Raw genomic sequence first — 12884 nt, 5'->3', positions numbered from 1 at the left:
CGCGTAGCTTGCTTTGATGAGAAGATATCCCAGGTATCACTGGGACGGTGTGCGGACGACAGCTGACTGGCACACAATTCAGAGGAAAAAGGCCGGCTTTGCTTTATGTATCGAATTCGATTGTGTTACGTGAACGTGTGGCCAATCCGGCCCGGGGCCTCTGATACAGAAGACAGACACCTCACGCCTTCTTTCAGCAGTAACTTCTCCACACACAACGTTCTTTAGAACCCCCCCCCCCCCCCCGCCCCCGACAAGTCTTCCTTCAGCAACGTTTACAGCATCGTACTGACTCCTAACAGGTGTAAGAAAAAAAAAAAACTGCAGATAGGAGGTTACCCTTTTTTCTGTTCACGGCTGGGGAAACACAAGCGAGGTTTCCTATGCATGTTAACAGCGTATAAGCATTCCATCTAGGAAGTTTCTGGAAGAAACTCCTATTCTCAAATGTACAAGCAAAGGATACATTTATACATTTATTAATCATTAAGACAAAATACTGCTTCTTACAGCCATTTACGGAGGGCGGTGGAAACTGTAGAAAACAATTAAAATTGAAGAGCTCTGTATTAAATTGATTAGAAACCTGATATTACATAAAATTCAAATTATGACGTAATCAAGCACTTGGAAGTCCCTGATCTCACACTAAGGTGGCATAATTTGAATGGAAAACAAAGTATCTTACAAGGTAAGTGCTACTAATGACAGATTTTCTCCCCGCGGTGGGAAGTGCGGCGGCATGGGGAGACAAGGGAAGGTGGGGGAGTGGAGAAGCAGAGAAGAGATGAATTCGCTCTACTATGAACAGAATGAAATTAAGTTGAGGTAGTTTTATTCTACCAGCCAAACTTTACTTATAACGCAATTTGTCTAAAACTCTTGCTAGTGAACGGCATCGAGAAGATTCTGCTACAAAGACTAGATTCTTAATGCAGGTTCGCGCTCTAAGACAGGTTTTCAATCCGAAACAGTAGTAAACGAGACTCTGTGTGCTTTCAGACAGATTAAAGTTTTTTTGATCCCTATATATTTTGTCTGGACAGCTTTTGTAGCCAAAGCAGACCTTGGTCACTGGTCTGACTCGGGTCTTTCTTCTGTAACATCCCTTACTCTGCTAATGTCCTCGTGTTTACAAAATGGTTCTGGTTAATTGAACAGGAAGAACGAACGGCACGGCACGAGACCCTTCACGGCTCCGAGAGAACTACCCCAGAAATTATGGCACGACGTTATCTAAGTCAACACAGAAGCTAGCAACTGCCTTTAAACGCGCACGAGGGCTGCAACCTGACTCATTAATTTATCGAGCCTTTAGATTACTAAGATAGAACGTCATGAGAGAGAAATTTTATCTTAGTTTCAATTCATGATAATATAGCTTAAAAAAGATTCTTAGGACACAGTACTAGTAGTAAGTGGAGACCACCTGGCCCAACCTAACATCTTAGGCACAAACCTGAATCTGTCGGGCAGGGTTAGGCATGATACTTCCTTCCAAGTGCAGCAGGAACGCGGTCTCGGTGTGTTTGGATATGTTGATTTGCATATACGGATTTCTGTTGTTTCCCAAAGCCAGGTACTGGAACACAGCAGTCGCTCGGAAGGGAGTCCCCTTCCGGGAGAATGCACCTTAGTACGCCAACTTCGATATTTTACATGACCCCGATTCCCACTTCCCGTTGCCTCTACCGGATAGTTACTCCGTTTGTCTGCAGACACATCTCCCTGGAGGAACGGATTCCTCCAAGGGAGCTTTTGCGACAGTTGCGGGTTCTCCCCGAGAGGAGCTGAAGCGCGGGCTTCTAAGCGTTACAGTAAAACCACCGGAGATACGCTGCCACCTCTGGTCCCCTCGCAGAAAGCCATGTTATGGTGCGCTGGGTCAGGAGCTCTGCCTCCGCTCTGCCGCCTCTTCAGGGTGAATGAACACGGATACGGAATAGGCCTTGCTGGAGCTGCAGGCGGAAAAGCTTGCAATTTGCAATACGTAAGGCTGCACAGCCGGTGCGGCGGAGGTCGGACGGGAGGAGCGGTTTGGTATGGTGCCACGTCCCTGTGCTTCTTTTAAACTCACGCACGTAGTCGTAATTGGTACCTGAACCACGAGAAGCAGCACAGGTGATACAACAACACGTCTTGGAATCGCCAGAAACCGCTCCAGCAAAATCGCCGTAACGTGCTTACCTGTATCGAGATCTCCGATGACATAAATGCTGGCTCCTATGGGGACAGCTCCATAAACAAAAGAAGAACTGGCGGGGATGCATAAATTCTGGTCGTTAAGGTAGATCCACCTGAAAACGAACAGACAGAGAAAACGAAGGAAGTCAAGAGGACGAGGTCTAGGAAGACGACAAAGGTGGTTGACCCGTCCAGAGGACAAGGCCCCGCACCAGTTCAGCTCAACCTGCTTCCCCATTTCCTTCCTGTCACTATGGACGATACCTCATTTTGTCCGTTCTAGAACGGCACCCACTTTGAAACACAAAGCGTACGCACTTTTCAATCTGCTTCTTTTGCTCAGCAAAACGTTCCCGAGACTCAGTACCCCGTGGCTTATATCCATACTCTGTTTCTTACAATTTTAAGTGGTTTTCCATTGTATGGATGTACCAGAATTTGTTTATGCGTTCCCTCGCCCATGTTCCTTTGGGTGCTTTCCGGCGTTCGGCTCCTGTGAATAAAGCTGTTTTGGACACTGGAGTGTAAATCTTCTTTGTGGATGTTATGTCACAGAACTGGTTATACAGCTAAAGGTGTATTCCACCGGGTAAGGAAATGCCGCACCGTCTTCCAAAGTGTTGTGCCATTCTCCGTCCCAATGAGCAACATCTGAGGCTTCCTATCGCCGGGGATTACTGCCAGCTCTCGGGAATGTCGGTCTTTCTGATTTCGGCCACGTTCGTGGCGTGGGCTTGCGGGCTTCCCGGAAAAGAAAGATGCTGGGGGTCTCTGTGTGTGCTCACTGGCCATTTTATCGGTCTTCTTTTGTGAAATGTCTGCTCAAAGATTTGCTCATTCTTGAAACTGGGTTCTCTATTTTCTTCTTGAATCATAAGATTCTTTGTGTTTTGGGGATACAAGTCCTTTGTTAGATACGCAGATCATCAATATTTTCCCCGGCTTGTAGATTATCTTTTCATGTTCTTAATGGAGACTTTTGAAGAAGAGTCTTTAATTTTGATGAATCACAATTTATTCTTTTCTTCCTCTCTCTCTCTCCCTCTCTCTCTCTCCCTCCCTCTCTCTCTCTCCCTCTTTCTTTCTTTCTTTCTTAAAGGTCACGCTTTCTATGTCCTTCTAGGAAATCCCTGCCTATTCCAAGGCTGCAGAGGTTTTCCTCTTATGCTTTCTTCTGGAGACTTCACAGTTTCAGCTTTTACACTCACGTCTTACGACACATTTCGAGTTGAATTTTCGGAACGGAATTAGGTAGATGTTCACTTTCCTTCCGTGCAGACCTCTAATTGCTCTAGTCCCATTTGCTGAAGAGACGTTTCTTTCCCCACTAAACTGTCTTGGCCCTTCTGTTGAAAATCAATTTAATAGCCACTAAAAGGACCCAGGCCTCTAAAAAGATATGGCTGATTCCCCAGGCGAGACAGAAAACACAAGATGAGCCTGGAGTGCCTTGTGCGCCTGACAGGAAGTGCTTAGAGGACGGGGTGTGTCCGAAGGACACAGAGCTGACAGGAAGGCGTTCCCAGTGGCCAAAGCTGGAACGGTTGAGTAACAAAATAAAAAACGATAGCACCGCATTTATAACTCACAGAGTTGCGCGGTGTCCCAGCCAAAAACGCGTAACCAAACCTCAGCTTAATCGTGAGAAATCCTCAGACACACCCAAATTAAAAGACATCCTATAAAAACACGGACCAATTATCTTCAAGAATACCATGGTCATCAAAGGCAGGGAAAGACCAAGGAACCATCGCAGATGAAAAAAGACTAAAGAAACACACCTGAGTATGTTGTCGGATCCCGCATGGGATCCCAGAGCAAAGGAAAAAGAGATTAGTGGATGAGCTGGTGAAATTCGAATGAAGACTGTATTTACTTAACAGTACTGTACCAACATAAATATCCCGATTTTGATATCTGTACTATGGTTACGTAAGATGTTAACATGAGGAGAAGCTGGGTGCATGGCTTAATGCAGACTCTATTTTTGCAACTTTCCTATCAGTGTAAAACTATTCCAAGATAAAAGCGTTTTTTGTTTGTTTGTTTGTTGGCGGGTTTGAACACCACCACCACCAACCATAGATTCTGCTATATAATGGCGTTCACTTAAAGTAATTGGACCAAACAATTTCCCTTTAAGAGCTAAAGACATAGCTGCGGGTGTAGCAGACCTCATCAGACCCCGGGATTGTATCTAAGCCCTTAAGAACTACCACGTCCAGGCCTACACTCGTTACTGCAGCGCAGGGCGTATGGACGTTATTCCTGTATCTCCAACTCTGTGCTATCGAGTGTCCGGGAAGACGGCGGCTGAGATCCAGCGCATCTCCGTGTTAAATACAAATGTGAAACTGTTTCTCTAAGAACAGCACTCTCCTTTCAAAGAACTCTTCCCAGATTGTTACAAAGCAGCAGCTTCCGTATTTGGAATTCTAAGCAGCGCGGACCTTCCGAGATCACATAACCACTGCAAAGCAAGGCTAATGTAAGGCTGCCAGAGTCTTAAGCCCTTCGTGCAACATTTGATTCATCTTACATCTGAATGGTGACTGGTACCCAGCAGTTTGCCGGGACTAGGAATGGTTTGGTCCCTGCTCCCAAAATGTCTCTAGGAAATAGGGAAACGGAAACATCCAAGAGCTCTCCCTGAAAAGTCAAAATGGGGACCTGAACAGGCCTTTGAAAGAAAGTGTCTGAAAACGTCGGACTACAGTAACTGGCTTACTCACATCTTATGTCTTCAGGGATAAACATCAATATTGAAGCCCTGACATTTCAATTCTTCCCAGGTTCTGAATCAAATGAAGCCAGTGAGTGTCCCCAGGCCTTGTCTCCAGCTGCACCCTACATCCAGGACCAAGGCCAGTGGGGAGGCACACGACCCCTCCAGGCGAATCCATGACGGGGCCATGTGTATCCGCACGAGGGTAACCGGCACTGCTGACTGAACATCTGTGACTAGATTATTTACTGAAAAGCACATCAGAACACAACAATATTTTGGCATAATTTTGTAGAGTTGAGAATCTCACATTATTCCTCCCTGGAATAATTAAACAAAGCTGAGGCAATCGGTCTATGTAGATGATCTACCAAATTTGGTCCAAAGCGGATCAATGACTCAGAGTTCCTGGGTTTCAGACAAATAATCCTAGGTGATCTACTTCATATAATGCGGAGGCTTCAGATGAAATAAAACTGATACAAAAACTTAAGTGCATCATGTATTTACTTGCTGCTTGTAAAACGGATATAAAAAGGGCACCTGGGTGGCTCAGTCGGTTACGCGTCCGACTTCAGCTCAGGTCATGATCTCACAGTTCGTGGGTTGGAGCCTTGCATCAGGCTGGCAGCAGGGAGGCTGCTTTGGATCCTCTGTCTCCCTCTCTCTCTGCCCCTTTCCCCCCAAAAAGACACATTAAAAAAAAAAAAAAACAAAACAGGAATAAAAGGCATACGGTTTTGCCTTTCTTTCTCTGCCATCTAGCACCTCGTCGACCTTGGACAATTTAGCTGTCATGTGTCAAATGCAGAGACCAAACACCCCCACTGACATCGAATGACCTGTGGGCATGAGCTCAAGTGGCCAGCGTAAAGTGCTTTGCACAGCGGCCAGCACCTAGCGGCCATCCCAGAGTGATAGTCATTTTTGTAACGGACAGGGCAGTGGTATGCCTTTAGTTACAATGTTTTCAAACACGGTCTTATGAGGACTTGAGGCTGCAAGGACGGTCCTCTGCTAACTTAGAATGAGCAATGTCCCCTGTGAAGGAGACTTCAGAATATAGCCTGGCTTGTGGCAGTGAGCTTTAGAGAGAGCAGGACGGGAGGGAAGGTCAGGGGAGGAGGGACAGTGAAGAGGGGAGAGGGACGGGCGATCAACTGGAGAGGAGAAAGACAGAGGGAGCTTTAGTGAGGTTCTGCTTCCAGGAGGGAAAAGGAAGCTCTTAACAAGCTGATCCCCCTGGGAGAAAGCAGGTGCCATAAACTCCGGGCAAGAGACCAAAGACCACTGCCCGACGGCTCTGGAGACTAAGCCAAAGCAGGCAGATTTGGGGAAAGAAGGTGAGAGTCGAGCACACAACCCCAGGGAGGGAGCCTGCCAGTGGTCTGGTAGTGTGGGCCAAAGGCAGCCTTGAGTCCGTGAGCCCGGAACCGTGAGAACTTGAACCTGAGGTGGGCCTCCGGAACTGAAGACGGGCTCGAGCGGCTGTGTGCAGCAGGTGTTACAGCCTCCAAGGAATCCCACGAGGTGCGTGGCTGCTAAAACTGTCAGTGCAATGCTCTGACAGCACCAGAAAGGACCTCGGGGCCCCGACAACGTACCATTCACGATGTCCGGGACGCAGCCCAGAATTACTCAACCGACGAAGAGCCAGAGAAAGGAGGACCCATTCTCAAGGGAACAAACCATAAACAGACACCAACTCTGACGTGCCCGGGGTGCCGGGATGATCTATCAGGTGGGGACTTGAACGTGGCCAGAGTAACTACGCTCGAGAGAGAAAGGGAAACACGCTTCCGAGAAGATAGGAGATTTCGGCAAAGAAAGGAAGAAATCTAAAATTCTACCTGAAGAATCTGGCTAGGGAAGAGCAAAACCCAAAGTAAGTCAAAAGAAGGAAACAGTACATGAGATGAGAGCGAAACACAGTGGAGAAAATGAAGGGCCTTGAGAAGATGAACTCCGTGTTAGGCTCTGCCAATAGGGGGCGCCGGAGGGACCGCGAGGCCAGGTAGGGGAAAGGGCTTCTTTCCCGGGCTTGGTGTGCCTCTTTCCTTCCTCCCTCGGGCTGCAGGCAGGAGGCCCAGAGGTGCTTGCCCTCAGCAAGGTCCTCTGCCACCCAGCAGGCCGCTTCCTGCACACCAGCTCTGCCCCCAGCTCCCCGGCGTCCTGCACGCGGTGGCCACGGCGCACCTTGCAGGGTGGGGAGGCCTCTCTCTTCCCAACATGCTCCTTCTTAGGGTACTTCCCTCAGCCCTAAAGGTAGCAGTGGCTGCACTGCCCAAATTAGCTATTTCTGCACTCCTCAGAGCTCTCTTTCACCCATCGGCAGTTAACCACCTCTTACTAGTGAGTGATCGTGTGAATTACGTCTTCCCTGTTCAGATGACCGGTGTGGTTTCTGCCCCTTGACTGGGCCACGGCTGAAACAGATCTGGTCAGGAGTGCGGTTCATCTCCCGGTGTCTTACAAAGGCTACTTCCTAACCATCAGATTCAAACAGCATAACGCCAAGGGGCAGACCGACAGGATGTCTTAATGGAACACCAAGATGATCAAAATCCCCCCGGACTAACAGAGGGCAGACAGCAGGGCTGACGTGGCTCTGAGGCCAGGCAGTGCAGGGGTACCACTGGCCCTGCCAGGCAAACTGCTTCTGGGAGTCCCTGCATATCGGTATGAAGAAAAAGCAGGAGCTAGGTCAACAGCAGCATATCAAGGCCGGGGACCACGTTGCATAAGGACACAACATCCGCATAAAGATACTACATCTGGGACTAAGTCTGTGATCCGTGTAACCATCTGATTACGTTTATGAAAGCACACGGCTGTTGTCCAAAATCCACCTGCCTTTTCTACCTTTTGGGTGAGTTAAGTGGGGACGTGAGAGGTAGCCCCACTCTTGCATTTTCAAGTCTTCGGCGGCGGAACCAATTTCTGTCAATTGCTCAAGGGGGCAGAACTGCTTCCGGTCTTCCGTCGTGGTAGGGAAGGAAAGTTACAGCGGACTTCCCTTAGCCCTTCTTACCATAACGGCCCCTGACCCCGCGGGTCAGAGAACCAACACGGGACTCCGCCGGCTGTCAAGTAAGTCTGCTCAACTACACGTTCGGGGATCAAAACATGAAACCGACAGGCCTTGACTTCAACAGTCACCATGACTGGTCTATAGAAACCAAAGGGGGGCATCCGGGCTGAACGCACGTGGGGAGGCCGTCAAACACGGGATGCGTAAAGAAGGGGGCTGGAGTGCAGGACATGGAAGGAAGAGACTGGAAAAGGCTGAGCATTTCTCTTAACCTCAGAGAGCGGGGAACCCCAGCAGGGGGGAACACACTACCATCTCTGTTCGGTAAGCAGTGGGGAAATACCAAGAATTTCCAGTGGGAGAGTGCGACGACCAAAGTCCCATTCATCTTTCAAAAACACAAATAGGGAACAAGTACAGGAAACCTGGTTAGAAGGCTAATGATGCTGCACACAGGACGGCACGGACACAGCGGGGCGGGAGCAGAGAAATGAAGGCGGGTGATGTGGAAAATATGCCAGAGTCTAAAAAAAGGGGACAAGACTGGGCGACGGATGAGATGTGAAGCACAAGACAGAATCGAAGATGAGCTTTTTTGGGTGTGGATAACTGGGAGGGTGGCAGGACTAGTGAGGGAGCCGTGACACCGGGCGCAGTAGTAGGGGATGCCTGTCATTCTGGATTCACGAAGTGGCTACTACGACGTGGCATGAGTTAGGGCAATTTCTTTGCTCTCCTTCAAACAGTTTTGTTTTTAGTCAGAAACACAGAAAATACGATATGGCATTTTTCCAGGAAAGTTTTAACCTAAAAATAGGGAACAAAGACAGGAAAGACAAGAGATTACTTAAAAACAATAAATGTTCTCCAATCTAACGCAGATTGCTCATCTGGCAACAGTTTCCATGGTATGCAAATATAACATACTTGGAAACATCTGCTCTGTTGAGAAATAAACTACTGCTATATGTAACTTTCTTCCTGTAGAGATTTACGGGAAAGCCTGTGTTTTAAGGCCATACGGTGTGGTGGCTGGAAAGGTGACTGTGTGGCCAGAGTGCCTGAGTTCAAATTCCAGCCCCACCACTCGTGAGACCTGTGTGTCTTTGGGCACATTACGTAACCTCTCTGTGCTTCGGTGTAAAATTGGAAGAAAAGGAGCACCGATACTCAGAGGGTTGCTTTTTGAAGACCGAATGAGTTATGAACGAGTTAATCCACGGCACTTAGTGTTATGTATGTATCTAGTGTCACCTAAACAAGGAAGAATCGTAGATGTCATACTGACAAGAGAAATTCAGCTTTCCTCATTCTATTATTTAAAAATGAACACTGGCGGGCGCCTGGCTGGCTCGGTGGGTAGAGCATTGATTCTTGATCTCGGGGTCTTGAGTTCAAGCCCCACATGGGGCCTTGAGCTTACTTTAAAAACTAACAATGGACAGGGGTCCCTGGGTGGCTCAGTCAGTTAAGCATCTGACTCTCGATTTCCCCTCAGGTCATGATCTTACAGTTTGTGAGTTTGAGCCCTGTGTTGGGTTCTACGGTGACAGAATCCCTGCTTGGGATTCTCTCTCTCCCTCTCTCTGTGTCCCTCCTCTGCTTGTACATGCATGCTCTCTGTTTCTCTCTCAAAATAAGTAAATAAACATTAGCAAACAAAAAAAACTAACATTGGACAGCTTAGATAGAAGGAAACTAACAATCCCTGAATTTATTTGGAAGTGCTTTTAACTAGCAAGGAAGGAGCCATACTCTTGTGTCTAATACTTACAAACTGAAAGCAAGTAATACACTTACATTCAAGCTTATCAACTATAAATATGAAACAGCCTGGAAGAAATATAAAGGTTCTAGTGATTTATAGCATATCAAGGACAGACTGAGAAACTGTGTAGCCAGATTTAAGTCCTATAAACCAACAGGGACAGGGAAGAGTGAGGCATCAGTGGCCTTAATTACTCCAGCAGACAAGTGGCATCCTATAGCTCACGGGGCCTAAATAGTAACTCGGTCATCACGAAAAAGGTGCGTGTCAGTATTTTACCAGAAATCAAACGCACTGACCAGTGCTTGTAAGTCAAGTTGAGCAGACGGTCTCAAGATTCAGTCGGGCAGGAATTAACACAGTACTTTATATCTTGGACAGTTGGCCCTCACAGTAATGTATCAAGAGAAATGTAGAAAGTCTTTGAAATTCTGCCCCCCCCCACCCCCCACCTTAACCCCACAGCAGACATTCTCTCAATTGCTCCCAAACTTTGTCTAATAAATTTTCCTAACACTGTCTATTCCTATAATTGAAGGAGGGAAAAAGGCTATGCAAATATCCTGAATATAAAATACGTTAAAAGTTAGGTGACATTTATTTCTATCTCTAAAGTCTTGGAAACTTCACCTTGTTTGCCCTAATCTAAAACAGTAAGAAATTAAACGCTGAATGATAGCACCCCCTTCTGGTAACACGGTTGAAATCCCGTAACAAGACGAATTTTCCCATGACCTCTAGGATTTGAAGGGAATAGTCCTGTTTAGTGGCTATCACAGTAAGATGTGTGAGAGGCGAGAAGGGGAGGAGGCGGGTGGGAGGGTGCCCACTCTACAAGACAGGTATGGCAACCTATCAGACGCTTGAAGACTGACACCACACTTCCATCCACAGAACCAACCTTCCATTGAGCAGCTGACACAGGTAAGGTGTGCTGCTGAAGCTAAGATCTAGAGCTGGCCAGCTGAATCTTGCCCCTAAGAACCTTAGGGTTAACGACGGCAAGCCACGAGACATGAATTGAATGTCCCGGCATCACAGACTGAGGAACCTAAATCGGACCGGGAGGTGTGAGAAGGCTTTCTCCGAGCAGCAGACCATCAAGCACAGTCTCGGAAAAGGGCATATTAATTGGATAAATATTGGAAGGGAAATTTTAGGCAAAAGGAATAGTACAACAGCACAGAGCTGAGATCATCATAATGTGTTTGGGGGGAAAAGGCTGCTCGGCAGGACTCAAGCAAAGCATCTGTGTGGAAGACTAGCGGAGAGAATAGACAAAGGCCGTATCATGCTAAGTCATACATGCTAGGTTAACGAGTTTAAACTTTAAAAGCTATAGCTTTTTTTTATAGCCAAAAATGATTTTAAGTAACCAAGGATTGAGGTCTGATACAGATTTCGGAAACGCTTTTCAATGGTTTTAGGTTAGAAATACTTCTGAAGTCAGACTAAATATCTAGTGGGCATTAGGCATATGTCCTAAATGGATGGGATAATTCAGTAAAGTCACTTGAAAACCAAACTAAACAAATCTAAGACACGACTTTGAAAGCGTAAAGGAAAAGTTGCAGAAGTTAGGTGAAACCGCTCATAATTACCTTTTAAACTCATCGTGGTAGAATTCAGACTTGCAAGTGACCATCTCACTGCCCTGGATGTCTTCACGACTTCTGACTCCCCCAAAAACATACAGTTCCATGGCAACTCCACAGGCCACAGCTCCAAATCTGAAAGACCACACAGAGCATATCAGCTATTGGATTTACAACCCATGGTTGTAAATGGATTGATTCCGTAACTCCTCTTATGTTTGTTGTAACCCCATGACATACAGGGTTTCATGAATATGTGGGTCTTCCTTTTTAGGAGATGGATTCTTCATTTACTTTTTAAAAAATCTATCTATCTATTTATTTATTTATTTAATATGAAATTTATTGTCAAATTGGTTTCCATACAACACCCAGTGCTCATCCCAACAGGTGCCCTCCTCATTGCCCATCACCCACTTTCCCCTCTCCCCCAACCCCCATCTACCCTTAGTTTATTCTCAGGCCTTAAGAGTCTCTTATGGTTTGCCTCCTTCCCTCTCTGTAACTTCCCTCCCTTCCCCTCCCCCTTTATTTATTTTTGAGAGAGAGAGAGACAGAGACAGAGAGAGTGGGCAGGGGAGGGGAGAGGCAGAGAGAGACGGAGACAGGATCCAAAGCAGGCTCCACACGGTCAACGCAGAGCCTGACGTGGGACTGAAACTCATGAACCATACGATCATGACCTGAGCGGAAATCAGACGCTTAACTGACTGAGCCACCCAGGTGCCCCTCATTTACTTTTAGAGAAACCAAATGCCAAGTCAAGACAAAGGTTCATTTGAAAGAAAGGGGGGATCTACAAAGTCCACGTCCACACTCTCCTACCTTCTCTCTTTTAGCGGACAAATAGCAGTCCACTGCTGGGTCCTTGGGTCGTAACATTCCACAGATTCGAAGAGTTTTCCATATGATCCTCCGCCCATGGCATAGATTTTCTTTTTCATAGCTGCATAGCAGCCAATCTGAAAGGAGAAAGCAACAGAGGGGAGGCAAGACTGATTATTCGAGTTAGACAGAGGCTACCTTTAGTCTAGAGGGTACCCAAGGGTATCCGTGAAAGGATCTGATTTTTATTATTTTTTAGTATTTTTTTTTAAAGACAAGTTGATTTTTTTTTTTTTAACGTTTATTTATCTTTGAGACAGAGACAGAGCATGAACAGGGGAGGGTCACAGAGAGGGAGACACAGAATCCGAAACAGGCTCCAGGCTCTGAGCTGTCAGCACAGAGCCCGACGTGGGGCTTGAACTCACGGACCGCGAGATCATGACCTGAGCCAAAGTCGGCCGCTTAACCAACTGAGCCACCCCGGCGCCCCAAGGATCTGATTTTTAATAGTCAAACTATGGTGTTTTCCAACCTGACAAACACAGGATTTTAAAAACGAGAAGAGGAGGAAGTACACATATTGTTTGTTAAACTCCATCTAATACTATTACACTGAGATATACAAATACCCTAAGTTTTTAAAGTTTATTTATTTACTTAGAGAGAGAGAGAGAGAGAGAGAGAGAGAGAGGGAGAGAGAGAGAGAGAGAGCACATAAGTAGAGGAGAGGCAGAGAGAGAAAGAATCCCAAGC

General features: G+C 46.7%; 1 protein-coding gene across 2 annotated transcripts in view; it reads right to left on the bottom strand.

The window, feature by feature from the left end:
* Window positions 1-463: 463 nt before the first annotated feature.
* GAN (gigaxonin) overlaps window positions 464-12884 on the bottom strand; it is a 51346-nt gene continuing 38925 nt past the window's right edge. For both annotated transcript variants that reach the window (XM_023246127.2, XM_045045580.1), the window contains 4 exons: window positions 12129-12265; window positions 11310-11438; window positions 2188-2297; window positions 464-2098 (listed from right to left, as the gene is read on the bottom strand). In XM_023246127.2, coding sequence (XP_023101895.1) covers window positions 1917-2098; window positions 2188-2297; window positions 11310-11438; window positions 12129-12265 — 558 coding nt within the window. In that variant the 3' untranslated portion in view covers window positions 464-1916. The remainder of the gene's footprint in view (window positions 2099-2187; window positions 2298-11309; window positions 11439-12128; window positions 12266-12884) is intronic.

Source organism: Felis catus, chromosome E2, assembly GCF_018350175.1.
Source record: "Felis catus isolate Fca126 chromosome E2, F.catus_Fca126_mat1.0, whole genome shotgun sequence".
NCBI lineage: Eukaryota > Metazoa > Chordata > Mammalia > Carnivora > Felidae > Felis > Felis catus.
Note: the sequence above shows the minus strand (reverse complement) of the source record. Positions and strands in the feature narration are given on the sequence as shown.